This window comes from Loxodonta africana, chromosome 16 (genome assembly GCF_030014295.1).
Source record: "Loxodonta africana isolate mLoxAfr1 chromosome 16, mLoxAfr1.hap2, whole genome shotgun sequence".
Classification (NCBI taxonomy): Eukaryota; Metazoa; Chordata; class Mammalia; order Proboscidea; family Elephantidae; genus Loxodonta; species Loxodonta africana.
In genome coordinates, this window is record NC_087357.1 from 32,507,547 (window position 1) to 32,528,645 (window position 21,099).

Here is a 21,099-nt window from a genome sequence, read left to right on the forward strand (position 1 = left end):
TAAAACTGGCAACCTGTATCTGATCTCCCAAATCCTTTTCTTGTCCAACTCACTCCCCTGGGCCATAGTTCTCTTGAGTTGTTCCTAATTTGTATTCTGGAGAAACTCAGCCCCAAAGCTTGCAGGGTCTCTCAGCAGGCCCCCTAGGTCATACCACCCTAAGTCACTGGGATGTCTCAAAGGAGCTGGAAGGGGGTTTTCCTGTCAGGCGTAAGGTACAAGACATTGCCTCTGATAGCTGAGGGTGCCTGGCCTGGACTCCAGACTTAAGCCAGCCAGGATGCAGTCTTTACTATCTGCCAGGCACTTTACATGCTTTATCTCATTTAATTATCACAAGAATTTCATGTGCTCCCATTACTTGTATTTCACGGAAGAGGAAAATTGAGGCACAAAGGTCCTGTAACTTACTCAAGGTCCTAAAGCTAGGAAATGACAGAACTGGGCTTAAGCCCATTTGAGGCTCTAACAACCATACTAGAGTGACTTCTTATATGGCTTTAAATATTTGAAACTTGAACAGTATTTCAAGGATGTATTGGCCATTTTTCTAGTGAATTGCCAGTTCAGGCCTTAGTCTACTTTATTTGGGTATACATCTTCTTCTTCCTGATCTGATTGACCTTTGTGTGTATTAACCACATGTCATATCTTCGCAAATATTGTTTCAATTGTCTTTTAATTTCATTTAAAGTGGGTTTCCCCAAACAAGTGTTTTAATTTTTATGTAGTCAGCTATTCCTTCCTTTGCGGTTACTGCCCTAGAAGTTGTGCTTAGACATCCTCCCTCACCCAGAGATTATATAATATTTATCTATTCTTTATTCTAATACTGCATTTATTCTAGTAATATATACAGATAATAGATAATATAGATTAAAAACATCTAAGATATGATAGTACGATATTTTGGGGAAAAAATATGTGAGCATATATGAATGGAAAATATAAAAATAATGTAAATTCTGATTATTTCTGGGTGGTAGGATTATGGATTTTTAAAAAATTATTTTTAATATTTCCACAATGAATATAAATTAATTCTATGATTAAAAAATTGAAAAGTGTGTTATCATTATTAATAGCAGTGATTCTTGGTGGGAAGGAGGTAACATTCCCCCCTATACACACACACCCCCTAGGAAGGTAAATCTGCAGAGGATGACTGAAAAGGCATATTTGTATATTTGATTCTGTATTATTTTTTTGGTTTGGGAAAAAACCTAAAACACTGCTTTGTGATGCTACTAAAAATATAAAAAATTGAGAAAATCTTCTTGGTTGATAAATATTTGTTTAAACACTGTCCTGTGAGATAGTGCAGTGTTTAGCATGGCACAGGACATCTATCACAATACGCCCCAATTTATCTGCAATCTCTCTTCATTTTTCACCAGGTCCCCTCATTGCTCCTTGGGAAAAGGGACTCCCTTATTAACCCTTGTACCTAGCATAGTGTCTGATAGGGTGTTGGTGCTTGATGAAGGTTTGTTACAACTGAATAGGTGACTGCTCCAGCCTCACTAAACATTGTTATTCCTCTAGTAATAATCCATACACTTGCACACCCCCATGCCTTTACACATGATTCATTCTTCACGGAATATCCATCCCCTCTTCTCCACTTAGCAAACACCTATTAATTCTTTAGGATCCATAAACGTTGCCTCTTCTGTCAGATCTTCCTCCAAAGACATCACCATTTCCTCCTTTGTGGTCTGCTAGCATTTTATACAAGATCCCCACCTCTATTTAACAACACACAGTGCTATTTATTTACATGTCTTTTTCCCTGACCGCACTTGTGAACGCCTGGGACAACATGTCTTTTTCTATTTGCTCTAGTACAGAGCTTGGCAGAGAGTAAAGCTTCCCTAATGTTTCATGAAATGAATGAGCAAATGAGCAGCTGATTTAATTTCTACAAACTCCAGGCTCCCCTGACCGGCCTCTCTGCCTGTGGATGTGTTCCCAGCTGTTATCCTGAGAACTGCAGGAATTCAGACCTAATTCATTCTGGCTGCCAAGCAATCCGTGGGTCCAGAGGGGACCTGAAAGCACAAGAGGTCCTAAACTAACCAATCCTAGTGCAGAAAAAAGTCAAGACTCCATACCCCTGTGACCACATCTTCTAGGCACAGCTTCTGGCCCTTGCTCTGTCACCCCTAAAGGCCCAGGGAACATTTAGAGGCTCACATATAAACTCACAACATTACAGCTTGAAAAGGACTTCAGAGTTAACGGAAGTGGCCCACCCGCCTCATTTACAGATGAGGAAAGTGAGGTCCAAACAAGTAAAGGGGCCAACTGAAGAGTCCCTGGTGAAAGAATGGCAGAATGGGAACTAGAGCCCAGGTCTCCAGCCTCTTCATGACACCAGGCTGTCCTCAGCAACAGAGCCCCCAGGCTCTGCTTCATGGGATTACAGGTCAAGACTCATTTTGTACCACTGACTGGCTGGGGGAGCTGGGGCTGGTCTAAAACCTCCCTGGATTTCAGTGTCCTCTTCTGTAAAAGGAGGTGGAAAATTATCAGACTCAGGACAACGGTGAGGATCAAACGAGATAATGAAAGTGAAAACGATTATTATTTATTAGTAACAGAACTCAGAATGTGGCGAGGTGTTGTAGGGGAAACTAGGGGGAATCCAGAGACGTGCAGTCCAGTTACGTCATCTCTCTGGACCTCAGTTTACTCATCTGCAAATGAGGAACCTGGACTGGCTGACGGCCGCGGCCCTTTCAGCTCTGGGGTCCCAAGCTCTGAGGCCCTTCCCGGAGAGGCCAGAGTGAAGGGTCGGACCCTGGGGAAAAGGACGAGGGTGCTCGCGGGAGCCTCGAATTACCGTCCTGCAGCAGCGCCGTCTTCTTGGCAGCCCGCAGACTCTCCAACCAGTTAGTCACCGCCATCTTTCCTCTGCCCCGCAGAGCGCCGGGCCGATGCCATGGCAACCGCTCCGCCAAGGGTCACTTCCGGCTGACCCGGAAGGTGTTCTGGGCAATTGACCTTCCACGCCCTTCCCCTCCCCCCTATTCCCTTCGTTCGCTCTCATTGGCCCCATTGGTAAGTATTTAATTACCGCTCTTCCCGGAGCGACGAGAGTGAGGATGACCGCACCCCGGAGCTGAATCCAGGGAGGGAGGGGCTCTTGGGGCAGAGTTGGGGCGTTCCAGTTCACCTCTGGCCCCCAGCTGGGAGTCCTGGCCCGCCCCAGCTGCGTACGCGGCGGGCACACCACACCTGCCGGGGTCTTCACCCCCAGCTGTGAGGCCGAAACTCCCCCAATCCCGGAGGGCGCCCTACACCTGCTGCGGCTCTGCCCTATATCCCCGCAGCTGTGAGGCTGAGCACCACCGTGCTGAGAGGCCCGGGACCAGGGCAGGTGCAGGGCATTCCCACTGCCCCCCTAAACCCCTTCCCCCAAGTTTTTCTTTGTGGGTCTTTGACGTGACGTTTATGTGCAGGTTCCCTCCAGTCTCCACTTTTTTGGGGAACCCAAGTCCTTTCTAAAGATACAATTCCATTTCCCAGGCTGGCATCCTCTTTTTGTAAAACCCTTTGCAGGTGGGTTGCAGGAGGAGCAGATACTGCACTGGATCTTTAGAGCAACCCCAGTGAGGAATGATATTCTCTCCAATTCCTCAAAAGCCCTCCATTAGTCCCAGCCTCCCCCCCTCACCCCAATACTCTGTAACGCTGGTGAATGTAGAGCCAGGCTAAACCACCAAGGTTCAACTGGGTTTTGGGAAACCCCTGGGGACTGAGCTGCTGCCCCCAAGGTCTGGCCATTAGAAACCCCAACTCCGTCGGGAGAGGGTTTTGGGGACGGTTATTCTGGATTTCCTTCCACATGACTGCTGCCCTGATCAACCCTCAAGCAGAAAGGCCAGCAGCATCCAGCCAAACCTCCATGGACCCCCGGGGCATCCTGAAGGCATTTCCAAAGCGGAAGAAAATCCATGCCAATCCATCATCAAAAGCAATTGCAAAGATGCCCAAGAGGGAAGACAGAGAAGAAGCAGGAGGTGAGCTCACCCACTCTCAGACACCTCCTGAGCTTGAACTCTCAACCTTCCTGTAACCTACATTGTTCATGTCCAGAATCAGGTATAGATAGGAGCTGACTCTGTCTGCTCAGGGCCTGTGAGTCTGTTTGCACCTGCCTTGCACTATGGTTAGTCCTGGGTCTTTGACAGGCCACTTGCTGCGTTATCTTCTAGCCTACCCTAAGACCTCCATCAGTCAGAAAATACTGCTTGATTTCTCAGGAAATGACCAGCAGAACCCTTTGCTCTCCAGGAGAGTGCCTTAAGAGGTCAGGGACAGAAATCTCACTTAGGTCCCCAGGATTATAAGTTGTTTTGTAACCAAATTGACAAGTAGATGGCAAAGGTTTACACGGCAGAAAAGAGGTCTGCGAGACTGTGAGGCCTGTAAAGGCAAGAAACATGTCTGCCTTGTGCCTGACACAGAGTCAATGTGAAGAAATGATAAAAATGAGGTGATTCTGGACTGCAGTTCAAAGCAGGGAGAAAAGAGGCATTCATTCATTCATTTAACAAATATTTATAGGAAGCCTACACTCTGACAGGCACTATCGTAGGTGCTGGGTTACAGCAGAGAACAGGACACGTGAAAGGCCTTGCTCCTTAAATGTAAGTGATGACCCACAAGAAATTCGCTTTATGCAAGGCAGACTGTCTGGAAGGAAGGAAAAATGACTGCTGAGGGGGAGGAGACTGTAAACGGTTCATTCAGGTCATATCTGAAAGTCATGACAATAGGCATCTGAATGTCCCCTCCACAGAGTGGCTGAGCTCCCTGCGGGCCCATGTGGTGCCCACTGGCATTGGGCGAGCCCGGGCCGAACTCTTTGAGAAGCAGATCATCCAGCATGGTGGCCAGATATGTCCTGCCCAGGCCTCAGGGGTCACTCATATTGTGGTGGATGAAGGCATGGACTGTGAGCGGGCCCTCCGTCTCCTTAAACTGCCCCAACTGCCCACGGGTGCCCAGCTGGTAAAGTCAGCCTGGCTGAGCTTGTGCCTTCAGGAGCGAAGGCTGGTGGACACAGCAGGATTCAGCATCTTCATCCCCAACAGGTGGGCTGGTGGCAGTCTTTCCTCAGATGTTTTCTAGCAGCATCTTGAGCTCTCTTCTTGGATTTTAAAAAATAACTATCATTGTCTTAATTGGGCACATCAGGATGAGGGGCAGAGGTAAGATAAGACTTTTGGTGTCCCAAACTCCCATCATCATCCCTGCAGGTACCTGGACCAACCACAGCCCAGCAAGGCCAACCAAGACTCTTCTACTCCTCCTGGCCCCCATGAGGCTCTGCTCAGGACACCCCTTTCTCCTCCCCCTCCTCCCACCAGACCTGTATCTCCTTTCCAGAAGGCAGAAGAGGCACCAAGCATCCAAACCCAGGTCAGGAACCTCCCAGCCCCCATGGCTCCCTCCCCCTGGGAACCAAATCAGAGAAAGGGGAAGGACCTGGTGGTTGTTCACAAAGTCCCAGGGCTCCGAGAGAGGAGGACTTGCTTGATTGTGAAGCCATTTAGATCTTTCCAACATTTTTCACTCCTGCATTCGCCCATTCTGTGCCTACCACGTACCATGGGGATTCTGGGGCTGGGCACTGGGGGAAGCCAGGTAGAACATGGCCCCAACAATTAAGGGGTCCCAGGTCTGATGCAGAAGACCCAACCTCATTCTTGGGTAGCTCCCAGTCTCGCTAGAAGACTCAACCCTTACTTTAAGGAGCCTTTCTCATGGAGGGCAGGGATTTATTGTCTCTTTTCCTTTCCTACCTCAAGCCTGGCTCTGATGATGAAACCAGTGATGGAGAAGAGACCCAGGTTAGCGCAGCTGATCTGGAAATCCTGATCAGCGGCCACTACCCCACCCCCCTTGAGGGAGATGGGGAGCCTAGCCCAACCCCTAAGGCCCTAGATAAGTGGGTCTGTGCACAGCCTTCAAGCCAGAAGGCGACCAACCACAACCTCCACATCACAGAGAAGCTGGAAGTGCTGGCCAAAGCCTACACTGTTCAAGGAGACAAGTGGAGAGCCCTAGGCTATGCCAAGGCCATCAATGCCCTCAAGAGCTTCCACAAGCCTGTCACCTCTTACCAGGTATCTGGAAGCTAGGGAAATGTGAGAGGGTCTTCTCTTTACTAATCAGGGGTTGGTGGCAGTACCAGTCACAAGTAGGGGTCAGGTATAGTGGTTAAAATTATGTGTCTGGGATTTACACAAAGAAAAAAAAGGGGACATTGAGTAAAGCAGATTGGCAAAATCTTAATAATTGTTGAACTGGGTGATGGATACTTGGGGGTTTGTTATAATATTCTCTCTACATTTGAATTTTTCTGTAATAAAAAGTTAAAAAAAAAATAAGTTTAGACTCTGGAGGCCAACAGAGCTGAGTTTGAATTCTGCTTCCCATCATTCACTAGCTGTGTGACTTTAGGCAAGTTACTTAAACCCTCTGAGCATCTATTTCCTCATCAATAAAAAGGGACTTAGAAGCAAATTCACAGAGTTGTTCTGAGGATTAAATGAGATGATCCCTGTAAAGCACTTTAGCACAGTACTGGTGCAGTTAGCCCTCAGTAAACGTTAGCTCTTGCTGTTGCTAGGATGGTGATGATGACAGCGACCAGCGATGACTAGAATCATCATTTCCCTACTGCCTATTGCTGGTCTCCGTTCTTCTGGGAAACAAGGGACAAATTACTCAGCCCTCATTCAATCCAAAGTTTATTTCTTCAGCTGGGCCCAAGATTAACATGGCTGTGCAGTTGCCAACCAGCCAAGCTGGGCTTTTCCCAGACTTCTGCTAAAGCAGGGTACTTCACTCCCACTGGCCCTGCATCTCCCGTCTTCTCATTCTTTTCTCTTGCCTCTGCCTCCTGCTGCTCTAGGAGGCCTGCAGTATTCCTGGGGTTGGAAAACGGATGGCTGAGAAGGTCGTAGAGATCCTGGAGAGTGGGCATCTGCGGAAGCTGGACCATATCAGTGAGAGCGTGCCTGTCTTAGAGCTCTTCTCCAACATCTGGGGAGCAGGAACCAAGACTGCCCAGATGTGGTACCAACAGGTCACAGCCTGGCCCAGCCCCCATTTCAGTTTTCTGTATCTCAGGGTTCCTGTCCCACAGTTCCCTTCCACCTGTGCTCTGATGGAAATGAACCCAGACTGTAGAGAGACCACTTTTCAAGGGGATCAGTGGTTTCCTGGCTCCCAGAACAGCCCTGTCGTTGTGGTATCCTTGAGGCATCAATCTGTGGCATAGGCAGGGACTAGAAGTGCATTTCTCTGTCCCTCAGACCAGCAAGGACTTTGCTGAGGAGACTAGGTCTTGGGGCTGAGTGCCCAGAGCAGTGGTTCCCATACCTGACTGTGCTCAGAATCATTTGGGAGCCTGATAACAATGTGCATGCTCAGCCCCATCCCCAGACCTAAGGACTCAGAAGCTATGATGGACCCCACAAACCAGTATCTGAGGATTGCAGCGAGTCTTCCGTGCCCATGCCCTTCCAAAGTCACGCTGATTACAAACCTAACTCCTGCTGGAATTGGTCCTGCCTCAGGCCTTCCAAGGAATCTGGGGTAGGGGCGGGGGAGGGGAATGGAAGCCTTGTGTGTGTGTTCACTCACTGCCTCATCATTAGTCCTGGATGCTCATAGCCTCCCCATCTGGCTTCTATTCCCAGGGCTTCCGGACCCTGGAAGACATCCGCAGCCAGGCCTCCCTGACTACCCAACAGGCCATTGGCCTGAAGTATTACGGTGACTTCCTGGAACGCATGCCCAGGGAGGAGGCTGCAGAGATCCAGCAAACAGTAAGCAGGTGTCCCAGAGCAGTGAGGAGAGCCAGGCCCTGCTAGAAGGTCAGGGCCTGGTTCAAAGCCAAGAACCCCTGATCTCTCAGCTGGGGAGCCCAGCAGACAGCGGAAGCTGTGGGTCAGCGGAGGTTGGGGCAGGTGGGGAAAGAGCAAAGAGAGAGGGAAGCTGCGGACCCAGAAGAGGGGCTGGGTGGCTTTGGTAGGGCAGCTGTAACACCAGCTGTCTGGATTAGGGTTCTCAGGAGTTGGGCAGAATTAGGATTGGATTAGATATTAGAATGGTATTAGGACTGGGTTGATGTTAGGACTAGATTTTGCAGAGATAGATTATGTTCAGAATTGCTTGAGGATACTGGGGTTTGAACTGGGCTGTGTAAGAATGGATTAGGACAGAGGTTCTTAACTTTATTTGGGATCACAAGTTTCTTTGAGGACTTGGTGAAAATTAGGGCCTCTTACCCCCAAGAATGCACAAGTGTGTGAAGTTTTATGTCTCTTTACAGGAGGTTTATGGACCTGAAGTCCACCCAAGGCTAAACCCCTATACTTCAGGATTTGGGATAGAGTTGGAGTAGAAGCACAGCTTCAGGAGAATTAGGTTTGGAGTTAGAGGAGAGCTAGATCAAGAGTTAAGTGAAGGTTAGGCCTGAATTAGGATTAATATTTTGTTAGTGTTGGTTGCTTTCAAATTAAGATTTGTGATTATCTTAGAAATAAGGTTTGGTCACGATTTGGGTTTTGTTTAGAGTTGGGCTAAGGATTAAGTTCATGTAAAAGCTAGATTAGAGGGAGACGGATACATTTAGGGCTGGATGTACCGTGTGGTTGGCCTCAGGATTAGGAGCTGGTTGCCCACTTAGGTCTGAGATTCAGATGGGGTCAGGACTCCATGGGGACTCTGGCCCAGTTTAGCTGGAATCAGCCTGTAGCTGTGCCCCAGGCCGCAGGACTGAGGCAGGCGCAGGATGAATGCTCAGGGCTCTCTTTATCCACCCATCACCAGGCCTTGGTGCTAGTGATGACACCGTCACTCAGCCACAGTATCTGGGCACAGAGAATGGCCCAGCTAGCCCCCAGCCCATTAGAACAGAAGTGGCTTTCCACCTGGCCTCCTGCTCCCCATTTAAGGGCCCCAGCTTTAGGAGTTTTTGATGGGATTACTCATTCTCCTTGTGGGAGGCTCTAGAAGTGGGTGAAGGGATTAGCAGAGCCCGCCTGGCAAGAGAATTGAGGTGTCCTAGCAGTGAGTATCCAGGGCCCCAGAAATCTCCCTGTCCTGGGGCAGAGGCGGGGAGGCCATCTGCATATAAAAGGCCTCAGTGTCTCTGGGGTGGGGGCTAATGGGCTTATCACTCCTCAGTAACGATGATCCCTGAGCTGTCAGCCCCCTCAGCCTCAGCTCCCTCCCCCTACACCCCATTCCTCCGAGTCAGGATGTGGGCATTGGCTCTGAGTTGCTCCTCTCTTTGCTTTCTTTCAGTTACTTTTGCACAGGTGCAGTTAGATTTCTGGGCTACATTTCCCAGGGCACCCTGCCTGCCACCTGCTCAGGCCCCAAGCACTAGCACATACTTTCTACCTTTAGCTCCAAATCCATAATAGATTCCTGGGGCTGCTGACACCTGCCGAGGGTCCCAGGCACCTGCCCCTTGTCCTGGGTGGAGGTTCACTGATGGAAAGAATGATCTGTGCCCTCTCTCAGAATCGAGTAACTATTTTCTTCTATCTCCCCTCAGGCCTTCCTCCTGTGGGGTCAGCACTTTTTCTTCCTCTTCTGTCCTAGTGAAGCTAGAGAAGTCTTTTCCTCAGGGTAGATCCTCTGGCCTCTTTTCCCTGGGGCTCATTCCCTCAGGCTGGTACCCACATGCAGGGATTAGCTTGGGTCATAAACTGGGAGTTTGGGCCTCTGGGTCAGGGAACACCCTCTTGCTGCCCCTGAAGAGGAACCCCTTATAGGGCTTGAGGCCCACGGTTCTCTTACTCCCTCACCGCTCTTCCCCAGGTCCAGGAATCAGCCCAGGCCCTCAACCCCGGGCTGCTGTGTGTGGCATGTGGTTCGTACCGACGGGGGAAAGCCACCTGTGGTGATGTGGACGTGCTCATCACTCATCCAGATGGCCGGTCCCACCAGGGCATCTTCAGTCACCTCCTTGACAGCCTCCGGCAACGAGGTATCTGCTCCATCTCTGGATGAGCAAGTTGGTAGGGTACAGGGCAGGGCTGAGCTGCTCCCAGGAGGAAAAGCCTCCAACTGGCAATCCCTGGGCCAGAAGCAGGGGAAGCTTGCTTCATAAGAAGCACACCTCTCCCTTGTGGCCAGAGCCACTTCAAGGAGATGAAGCAGAGCTCCCCACACTACACAGAGGTAATCAACAGTACCGGCAGATTGAGTTTTGTCTGATCTTTCTGTGGAGAAGGTGGGGAGGAATTTCTGACCATGTTTTACAGATAAGGAAACAGGTCCAGAGAGGGCAAGGTGACCCAGTAGACCAGTGGGCGAGCTGGGAATAGAGAAGCCAGGGGTGATTAGGGAAGACCTGGGAGGATGCGATGGCCCAGGGCCTGGCCCCCTGCCCTGTCAGCAGCCTCCTGTGTTGGCCTAGGGTTCCTGACAGATGACTTGGTGAGCCAGGAGCAGAACGGGCAGCAGCAGAAGTACTTGGGTGTGTGCCAGCTCCCAGGGCCCAGGCGGCGGCACCGGCGGCTGGACATCATCGTTGTGCCCTACAGCGAGTTTGCCTGCGCGCTGCTCTACTTCACTGGCTCTGCCCATTTCAACCGCTCCATGAGGGCTCTGGCCAAGACCAAGGGCATGAGCTTGTCAGAGCATGCACTTAGCACGGCTGTGGTCCGGGATACCCAGGGCCTCAAGGTGGGGCCTGGCTGGGTGCTACCCACTCCCACCGAGAAGGATGTCTTCAGGCTCCTAGGCCTCCCTTACCGAGAACCGGCTGAGCGGGACTGGTGACCCAAGACTGGGGGGCCCTGGACCAGCCACCCCACCCAGATGACCATCCAATACCCCTCTCCCACCTCAGCTGGCAGAACCTCACTACTTCACCCACCCGCCATCCTCAGCAAGCACCACGATCTCAGGGTCCACACAGCCCTTTCCTAAACAGGAACAAGCTGCTAGCCTTTTTACCTCACCACTGGCCCTGGTAGAGTTTTGCACATGCTCTCTGCCCCATTCTAATCAGGGAAGGGACAGGTGGCTGGTTTGAAGCCCAGCTTCCTGTGCTGAGGACCCAGGCATCCCCCCTCCTCTGCCCTGGAGAGGGGCTGCAGAAGAGGCAAGCAGCTGTGGTCCCAGCATCATCCAAGACCCTTTGGAGTAGGAGAATGAGCAGTTCCACATGTACTCCCTTGACCCACCCTGCTTCCTGTGCAGCTGGAGGTGCTGGGGAGAGGGCCCCCAGGCTCGGGGAGGACAGCAATGGAAGGCCCAGAGGCCCAGTAAAGTGCATTTGACATTCAACCTCTCTGGTGTCTGTGAGCTGCTGCAGCCCCTGCCTGCCTTCTTCCTGCCCAGGCATACGGGATGGGACCTGAGCAGGGAGTTCAGAAAGGCTGCATGAACTACCCTTGAAAAGAGCCAGGCCTGAGCTGGCTTCTGAACTCAGGAGCGGAGCAGGGGTGGCTGTCAACAGGAGAATTTGCGGGGGGGAGGGCAGACATTAGCTCCTCACTATCTACCTATCAGCAGCACCTGTGTGCCTGGCCCTCAACCAGGCTATCAGGGGACTTGAACAAAGGTGACACAACTCATGGGAAACAAGGACAATTAAAGGGAGACCTGCGTGCCATTGACAGGGCTGGGGCAGTCCAGGAAGACTGCCTAGGGGAGGGGGAGGGGTAGGCTGGCAGAGAAATATTTGAGAGGGGTAAGCAGGCTCTGTTTGAGGACAGTTAAGGGACCAGCTTTAGAGAGGATGTGGTATGCTGGGAATCAGGAGGAGGGGCAAGTAGAGGGTTGAAAGTCAGGCAGAAGGGCCTGGTTTGATAGCAGGTAGGACCAAGACCAGCCACTGGGATAAGGATGATGTCCTAGGCTAAACCTTGCTGGCCTGGGAGAATTTGGAGGGAGGATTTTGCTAGGTGGCGGTTGGACATGCCAAGTGTGAAGGATGGTGAGTACAGAGCCAGGGGAAAAGGTAGAGGGCAGGAAGCAACTCGGAGAGGCTCCACAACATGGGGATTTGGAGGTAGAAAGAGGAGCTCAGGCCACAGAGGTGGGCTCAGACTTTGTCCTGGTGTGGTGGGGGTAGTACTGAGGCCTGTGTCTCTGCCAGTAACTTGCATAGATCTGGCCTTTGCCTGGTCTCAGCCAGAGGGTTCCAGCAGCTTGAGACCCCGAAGGCCAAGCCATGGGGCCTTGCCTTCATGGGTCCTGCTGGGGAAGGAACCAAAAGTCCATGGAGCCTGGGAGCCCCTTTTACAGCTCAGTACCCACCAGAGAGAGCCACATCAAAGGCCCAAAGGCTTTCGTAGGTGGGGCGGGGGGTGCCTCTCAGGTGCTTCTCCTAAGGGACACATGATTGCCAAGGGCCACAGTGGGCCTGGGGTGGACAGAGAGGAATTGGGGAAATCCCTGGGGCCGCAGGTGTTAGGGCTTCTCAAGAGTTCTGCCAGTTCCACTCTGGACTGGTCCTTTGGTACCTGCCACTGGCCCCAGCTGGGGTCAGGGTAAACAAATACAAAGACTGGTGTGTCCAGGCCCAAATGTGGAAGTTGCTTCTCCCTTTTGCTTCCCATTTCAGTATCCACCCTGCTCAGCAGACTCCAGGTGCAGAGAAACAGGGCCTCTGGGGCAGGAGAAGAGGGGACCAGTGGGTCTCAGGGTAACTTGGCCAAGTCAACCTCTTCCTACGCCCAAGAAGTTCCTGAATCACAAGGAGGGATAGTGTATGACTTCTCTGTGTGAAACTAGGGGCCTGAGACCCCCATTCCTGCCATCCACACCGCCATCTGCTTTAACCCCAGGAGACTCAACAATTCATAGAGCTGCCTTCAAATCATACAGCCTCCTGGTCCCACCTCCTAGTAAAGGCAACAGGAAATCATGGGATAAAGAGAGAAAGCCCGCATACCCACCAGACACCCATCCTGGGATGATATCCTCTTTGCTGCTCCATCTGAGGAGCCCAGGTGAAGAGCTGCTGAGGTAAAGGAGCTGGTAGAGGGATTTCACATCTTGAGTAAAGGATGGGTGAGGAGGACTCTGAGTTCAAACTAAGCAAGGAGTATGAGTGTTGTGGGGTTTCCCTAGCTATTTCAGAGTCTGGACCTGGTTCCTGGGCAAGCTTCCAGCCCAGTCTCCCATTCTGTTGGAAAGAGAGACTGAATTTTAGAGCCCTGGTAGGTTCTGGTATCCTGTCTAGCCGCTGGAAAAAGAAAAATAAACCCACCACCCAATCACCACCTGGCCCTGAAGAGAGGGGCCCCATAGACCTGCACTCTGCCCCTAGCCCAGCTCCTCACACTGTCCCTGAGCCAGGGCTGTCCTTGGCCAAACCCCAAGTGTGGTAGGCAAAATAACAGTCCCCCAACAATGTCCACGTCCTAATCCCTAGAACCTGTAAATATGCTACTTTATATAGCAAAGGGGACTTGTCAGATGTGATTAAGAACCTTGAATGAGACTATCCTGGATTATCCAGAGGGCTAGATCTAATCACGAGTCCTTAAAAGTGGAGAACTTTTCCTAACTATATTCAGAGATGTGACGATGGAAGAAAGGTCAGAGAGATGCGCCATTGCTGGCTTTGAAGAGGGAGAAAGGGGACTACCAGCCAAGGAATGTGGGCAGCCTCTAGAATTTGGAAAAGGCAAGAAAACTGGTTCTTCTAGAGCTTCAGGAAAGGAACACAGCCCTGCTGACACCTTGATTTTAACCTAGTGAGCCTTTTGTTGGCCTTTGGACCTACGGGAAGTGTGAGGTAATAAATTTGTGCTGTTTTAAGCCCCCAAGTTTGTGGCAGTTTGTTACTGCAGCAACAGAAAACCAGTAGGCCATGGGTGCCTCAGCCTCTCCCTGTACAGTGAGGGCAGAGGAACAGTGGGTGTGAGCAGGCACCTCGATGAGGCTGAGGAAGTCTCTGAAAGGCAGCCGGGAGTGTGCGGGTGGGGGCAGGAGGGGGTACCTGGAGTAGGGGGTTTGGGGTGGGCAAAGCCCTCGGTCCAGCCCTCTCAGACATTCCCACATGCCCAGTCTGAGCCTCCCTTAATCTCAGGTTCCCTCTGATACTTTGTGCCTAAGATGCAACTCCTCATCGGCTACTCTGCCTTAGCCCTGCCAAGCCAGGAACCTCAACTTTTCTGGGACCTGGGGTGATAGCATCCTCCTCGGCCCCGGACTTGTATCAGAAGGGTGGCAAGAGAAGACCAAACCTTCCTCTGAGCTTCTGGCTGAGGTTCTGACTGCTCATGGAGGAGCAGGTGTGGGCACAGGGCCAGGGGCCTCCCAGCCAGTACCTGCCCCCAGACCTGGGTGGATGTGGCAAGGTGGGCAAACCCAGCTGTGTCTTGTCCTGAGGGATCCAAGGGCTGAGGGTGGAAAGTCTGGGCCCTTTTTTCCTGCTTCTCCAAGAGAGTTGTGGAATTTCTATCCCCAGGAATTCCTGCCCCTTTAACTGGAATGGAATGCCTCTTGCCAGGACTAGGGACTACAACTTGGAGAAGACATTGACCACCTCATCCTCCTCACTCCCCCGTCACTTCAGAAATCAACGTCACATGCAAGCTACAGCTATTGGAGCAACTTGCTGCTACCCAGACTCTGCAGGCACAGCCAGGAGTGTCCCAGGCCTGGGGCAGGCTCGGCCCCAAGGCCTTTGGCCCTTCAGTCTGGGCATCAGCCAGCTAGTTTCCAGGACCCTTGAAGCCACTGGGCAGCCCTGCTTCTGAGCTCTGGGAATGCAGACCCTCAGGGCTGATGCCTCAAAGTCAGGCCCGATCCCATCCCCAGCATCCCACCTAGGGGGCTCAGCGAGTCCTTGTCCCCCACACTGGCGGTCAGAGCAGGAGCTGAGCCCCAGCAAAGACTTCACGGGGGCATCCAGGGCCCAGAGATAAGGATGAGGTCCAAGGGTTGAGGGACTACCAGAGGACAGCATGGGTACCAGGTGAAGGAGGCCATTGCTTGCTACTTGAGTGTCTGTGGGGCCTCTTTCTGCACAGTGGCACCTTTGCCCTGCTGGCCTTGGACCTGACCCTGACTGATGTGTTCCTCTCAGCCCCACTGCCCTCACCCACTGAGCTCAGGTTCCCTCAGCTTGGCTATCTCTGTGCACTGGTGTGTGCCTCTGGGTGTATGTGTTCCTGTATGGCTTCCTGCTCATTTGTCCTGTGCCCAGTGTACATTCTAGGCCCTGTGTTTGTGTGCTGCAAGTTTGTGATTTTGTACCTGAAGACGTGTGCATGCCCTCGGCCCTTTCAGGGTGTTCATGTCTATCTAGGCCTCTGTGTGCACACTGCAAACCCTATGTGTCGAGGACTCAGGCAGGGCCTGTGGGTTGGGGGGAAGGGGCCCTCAAGTCCCCTGGGGTGCTGGATGAAGACTTCAGAAGGTGGCAGTGGCAGAGCCTAGCTGGGCTGCAGACTCTGGGTCCTGGTGTCCACGGACGCGGCCGCAGGGCAGGCCGCCTGTGTCAGCCTTGAGCGGCCATCAATAGCACGCGGTTAATTAATTTGATGGGAACAGCAGGGACCGCTGTTTGCATTTAGTGAAGTTCCAGGAACTTCCAACCTCATCTTCATAATTGGCCTCATAAATTGTAAGAAAGAGAGAGATCAGCAAAGCAGGAGGGAGGAGGGGCTGCCCGTCCGTCCTTATTTAATTTTATTGCTGAAATTCATCTTTTTAGCCTCCTCCGGAATTGGCTCTCCCTGCCGGATTTGCCTAATCATGATAAATTAATATTCATTTTCGCGCCTCTTTTCCGGCTCCCTCGATGTGGATGGAGTTGGGGGGGGTGTTATTCCAGTCCCTCCGCCAGCCCTTGGTGGGAGCCTGGGCCGGGGGGTGGGGGGCGCGGCGCAGCTCTGAACCGGAGCTTGGATGTAGAACTGCAAGTGGTTCCTGGGGAAGGGTGGGAGAAGGATGCAGCTCTGTTACCTGTGTGTTGGGGGAATTGGGGCTCTGGATGAGGGGAGCAGCCTAGAGCATCTTGGATGCTGGGATCGGGTACCTCTGCCCAGCCAGGGCTAGGGGGGAGGCAGGGTGAGCCCAGAGGCCAAGACTGGGGTCAAGGATGGATTTGGGCTGGAGCCCAGCTTGAATTGAAGTGGGGAGCAATTTGGTTGCCACCTGACCTGGACTTTGCCCCACCCCACCCCCGAGGAGAGACAGGTCCCCCTGCCCTGTACAGATTCCAGTGGCCCCATGCGGGTCTGTGGGGCCTCACAGGTGCCTGTGGCCTCTGACTGGCAGAAGTGGCCTCTCCGCTTTCCCACATCCCAGACCCGCTGGGCCCCTGTGCTGTGCCGTCTGACCATCACAGCTGCTGCCCTTCCTTGGCAAGGCCTTTCTGAAGGCGGAGAGGAGTGTTGGTGGGAGGGTAATGCAGCCCTGTTTTCTGGACAGTCAGGCCCCCGCAGCCCAAGGAATCAGAATTCCCATCTTATTCCATCATAGTTCATGTGTGAGACCTGGGAGGAATTTGAGGTTTCATCCAGGCCCTTAACCCTATTTTACAGGGAACCGAGGTCCAGAGATGAAAGGTGACTGGCCCATGATCTCACAGAGGTCAGAAGGGCTGGGACTAGGAGTGAGGATGCTTCCACCCCAACCTGGGGGCTGCATGTGGTAGGCAGGATTCTAAGAATGACCCTCGCTATTGTGTAATCCCCTCCCCTCTGGGTTGTTGGGTGCCATCCAGTTGATTCCAACTCATAGCGACCCCATGTGACAAAGTAGAACTGCCCCATAGGGTTTCCTAGGCTGTAATCTTTATAGAGGCGGATTGCCAGATCTTTCCCCTTGGAGCTGCTGGGTGGGTTCGAATCTCCAACCTTTTGGTTACCAGCCGAGCACTTAACCATTTGCGCCACCAGGGCTCCTTCGAGTGTGGATACCAAACCAAAAAAACGCAGTGCCGTCGAGTCAATTCTGACTCGTAGCGACGCTATAGGACAGAGTAGGACTGCCCCATTGAGTTTCCAAGGATCATCTGGCGGATTTGAACTGCCAACCCCTTGGTTAGCAGCCATAGCACTTAACCACTACGCCACCAGGGTTTCCAGAGTGTGGACAGAACCTGTGAATATGATGAGGTGTTACTCCCATAGTTAGATTATATGGCAAAAGGGAGATCATCTGGGTGAGCCTAATCTAGTCACACGAGACAGTTAAAAGGAGAGTTTCCTCTGGCTGGTAGCTGAAGGGGCATTCAGAGAGATTCAAAGCGTGAGAAGGATTCATGAGATGAAGGGGGCTGAGCACAAGAACCAGAGAGTGTCCTCTGAGAGCTGAGAGCAGCCCCTGGCTGACAGCCAGCAAGGAAACGGGGACCTCAGTCCTACAACCACAATGAACTGAATTCTGTCAACAAGAGTGAAAATGGGAGCAGATTCTGCCCACAGCCTCCAGGTCAGAGCCCAACCTGCTGCCATCTTGATTTCAGTCTTGTGGGACCCTACGCCAAGAATCCAGCTGAGTCGGCCTGGACTTCTGACCTACAGAGCTGTAAAATAATAAATGAAAGTCGTTCTAAGCTCCTAAATTGTGCTCATTTGTTATGCAGCAATAGAAAAGAAATAACCTGGGCCTAGGGAAAGGGTGTCTTAGGAGGCTCCTATGATGGGAGGGGGGATGAAGGCGGAAGAGATCTGGGGGTTCTATCCACATCACCTCCCTCCCCTCATATTCACGTGTGCAGCTGTTCCCTGGTGGCTCCCTCACGGCTCCCTATTGTTTTACCTGGGACCAAACCCTTGTAAACATTTACATTGTGACTTCTTCCCACCCAGGGAGGGTCTGGACCCTGTGGTTTGAGGAGCAGTGAATTCTCTGGCCAGGGTGGGTGGGGGGAGGTTTTCCCAGAGCCCACTTCTCCACAGAGCTGGGTCCTTGAAAGGAAGATCTTCCGTGGAATTGGCTCAGTCAGGGCCTTGCAGAATGTGGACACTATGAGCAGACTGAGAATTTGGTGCCGTTTCAAACCAGAGTCCCCTCCCCCAGCCACAGTCATTGAAAAATATGTATTCGATATTTATTTATGGGACCTGGATGGGTGCCAGTAAAAGGTGTTTGGGATTCCCACTGGAAGGCACCAGTTTCTTCAGAGGTTTTTGTTAGGTGCCATCAAGTCGATTCCTACTCGTAGCGACCCCTTATGACAGGACAGAACTGCCCCATAGTGTTTCCTAGGCTGTAATCTTTATGGGAGCAGATTCCCAGGTCTTTTTCCCTTGGAGCCACTGGGGGGGTTTGAACCATCAACCTTTTTATTAGCAGCTGAGCGCTTAACCTTTGCACCACCAGGGTTACTTCTTCAGAGATTAGGGAAGACCAATTGACATTTTGCAAGTCATGGAAGGAGTCTCCAGTGAGGAGGCCTGAGTTTCTTATACCATGTGGCTGGTGTATTTCGGCAAGGTTTCAGCAGTGTTGACTGACTGCCTCCTGGGCTGGTTGGTCCACCCTTAACCTAGGCCTGCTCATGGATTATATCCTGTAACCTTTCCAACAGCCCTAGAGGTAGTTGTGCTATCCCCATTTTCCAGATGAGGGCAGTGAGGCCCAGAGAGGTTCAATTACTTAAGTCACACAGCATGTGAGAAGCAGAGCTGAGTTTCAACTCAGATCTCTGGGACTCTGGAAGCCCAGCTTCTCTGGGAGTGGCCCTGGCCCAGATCTAGCTGGGCTTTCTGTCCTAACCTCTCTCCCTCCTTCCTTCATATATCCCACCAAGGATCCTTGGGCTTTCAGGTCTGCCGAGGGTTCCTAACACTGAGATTGAAGGACACAGTCCCTGGAACCCAGGGTCCTGAATCAGTGAATGCCCACTCTGCCCTGAGATGGAACCCTCCCCCCTCCCGACCTCCTTTAGGGAATTAGTGGTGTTGGAGGCACTGACTCCCCAAGTTCCTAGAGGCAGGGGTCCTGGTTCTATAGCTCACATATATCCCTACATGTGCCTGACTTGTCCAAACACACGTTGTCCTGCACACACCTGGCCACACCCTCACAGCTCCCCCCACCCCCAAATGCCCGACTTGTCCTCACATGGACTCCACCATAAGGCTGATGACCGTCTAGCCCAGCCAGCCTTCCCTCAGCTCCAGGCTTCCCCTGAAGACTCCTCTCTCATCACTAAGACCTTGGGCTCAGTGCCATACGGCCCTTTTGGGGCCTCTGGTCGGGCCGCCCCTACCTACCTCCCAGAACAGATACCCCACTGGAAAGGACTCACCCCTGCCTGGCTCCCCCTCTTCCCAAGCTAACCGGTGGAGAAGTCCAGGACCCTCAGGGTATGGGCCCAGGGGAGGGAACCCCGAGGCCATGCCCCTCTTCTCTCTGCCAGGGAAGGAAGGCTGGGCAGCCCCAGCTCCCTCGCCTCAAGGGCCAAGGACTGCAGTTTCTACCTCAGAGCCTCTGAGAACCTTGAGAGCCTTCCGCCCTTCCCCCATCCAAGTGCCGGTGGCAGGAAGCTCCTGAACCACCAAGAAAAAGGGGAGGGCCCCAGGGAGGTGCCCTGGAGGAACCCCACCTACTGCCCTGTGAGAAATAAGCGCGGACCGCAGACGTTCCTCCAGAGCCTGACTCGGTTGGCAACAGATAGGCTCCGACCTCCCATGCTTCAAGTTCTGCCTTTCTTGCCCCAACTCCCAACACCCTATGGGAAAGGACCAACAGGCTTCTCTGGGGTCTGGCATGGGAGCGGCTGCTCCGAAGAGGCGGATGGCGGACGAGGAAGTGCTTCATGGGGCATCCTCGGGGGGCAGAGGCGATGCCCACAACGAATTATCCGGGCCTTGGGTCTCGACCTGGCGGCTGCAGCCAGTGTGTCGGGCTGGGGGTGGGGCGGGACTTGAGGCCGACTGGAACGCTTCCGGAAGACGCCAGCAGAGGGCGCCCGAGGACCGGCGAAGAGGCCCGGCCGCTCGGGCAGGCCGGAGGTGGGGGGTGTGGTTGAGGGGTGGTGGGTGCTGAGGAGGAGACTGCCAAGGAGGGCTTCTCTCCGAGCTTGAGCCGAGAGGAGGGTACGGACTGCGCTGCTGCAGCGTGGTCCCCCGCCCCGCTGAAGGAGAGCTGGTCGAGGGGGATGTGGGTCTTGCGTCCCCTCCGTGGGTGGCTAGATCCTTCCATCACCCGGCAGGGGGACAGGGGAGCAGGGGCTGCCGATCCAGGACTGCCTGGGCTGGTGACCTTGGTGGTGAATCGGGTGGGATCCCTTCTCCAGACTCACCTTTGGTCAGGACTCTGCCTCTGTTTCCCCCGGGGGAGTTCTGTCCTTGCTCCTGGAACTGGGAGACTGTGTGGGGTTGGACAACCGAATGAACAAGTAACTAGTGACATCCCCCAGTCTCCCCCCGCCCCTCAACCTTGGTGACTTCTAGAACTCAGAGCTGGGGGCGGGGTAGGAAAGAGATGGAGAGAAGAGTGAGTGATAGAGGGAGAGGCGGCGCTGGAGAAGCAAATGGAGAGGGAGAGTGGCGGAGGAACCGAAGGAGGGTTGGGGTGGGTGGGACCCCGTCCCTTGGGGGACGCTCCCCCCCAAGTCTGGGACCTTCTGCACGGACTTGGGCGGGAGGGTGCTGTGCTGGAGGGTGAGCTCTCCGCCAGTGTCCCGCGAGCTATCGCTCCGTCTGTAACCCCCCACTACGGCCGCCATGATTTATGGCTGGGCCGGGCCCGACGACCTGGGATGGATAACTAATGACGGGTCAATAACGCTACAGAAAAAGTGAACTGGTGACGGGAGGAGGGACGAGGCCTATTAGCCGGCCCACTCCTTCCCTCCCAGCATCCCCTCTCATCTCTACCACGCGCTGCAGTCCCCCTGCTGGGGGCTTGAGGGCCTTCTTGACCCCCTGAGAGGGGATGGTAATACAACTGAGACGGGGGACGGGGGAGGCAGGACCAGAACATACAGGAGAGACCCAAAGTGGGTCACTGGAGGGTGAGGGAGACAGATGGGGGTCCTGAGGATTCTCCTCCTTTCCGTAGACAGGAGAAAGTCCCATGTTGGAAAACAGGAGTTGGCAGATGAAGTCCTTGTCAGGCAGAAAGCAGAGCGCCCTCTGA

The 21,099-nt window shown here is 53.0% G+C and overlaps 2 protein-coding genes across 6 annotated transcripts in view; one reads left to right on the forward strand and one right to left on the reverse strand.

Annotated features, from left to right (window-relative positions):
- DPCD (deleted in primary ciliary dyskinesia homolog (mouse)) overlaps positions 1–2,952 on the reverse strand; it is a 19,058-nt gene extending 16,106 nt beyond the window's left edge. Inside the window, exon 1 of one of the 2 annotated variants that reach the window (XM_023546805.2) lies at positions 2,846–2,952. In XM_023546805.2, the coding sequence (XP_023402573.1) occupies positions 2,846–2,909 (64 nt within the window). In that variant the 5' untranslated portion in view covers positions 2,910–2,952. The remainder of the gene's footprint in view (positions 1–2,845) is intronic. The other variant, XM_003409166.4, reaches the window with a different exon arrangement.
- POLL (DNA polymerase lambda) lies at positions 2,937–13,982 on the forward strand. 4 transcript variants are annotated; one of them, XM_003409167.4, is made up of 9 exons: positions 2,937–3,063; positions 3,882–4,025; positions 4,808–5,102; positions 5,268–5,430; positions 5,820–6,137; positions 6,929–7,102; positions 7,719–7,847; positions 9,853–10,021; positions 10,454–13,971. In XM_003409167.4, exons 2-9 carry the CDS (start codon positions 3,911–3,913, stop codon positions 10,816–10,818), a joined length of 1,728 nt encoding a protein of 575 aa, XP_003409215.1. In that variant the 5' UTR covers positions 2,937–3,063; positions 3,882–3,910; the 3' UTR covers positions 10,819–13,971. The 4 variants fall into 4 exon arrangements, with proteins under 4 accessions (XP_003409215.1, XP_023402568.2, XP_023402567.2 ...); XM_023546800.2 differs by lacking the exon at positions 2,937–3,063 and having other exon boundaries at positions 3,071–4,025; positions 5,820–5,861; positions 5,976–6,137; positions 10,454–13,975; XM_023546799.2 differs by lacking the exon at positions 2,937–3,063 and having other exon boundaries at positions 3,071–4,025; positions 10,454–13,972.
- The last annotated feature ends 7,117 nt before the right edge of the window (positions 13,983–21,099 follow it).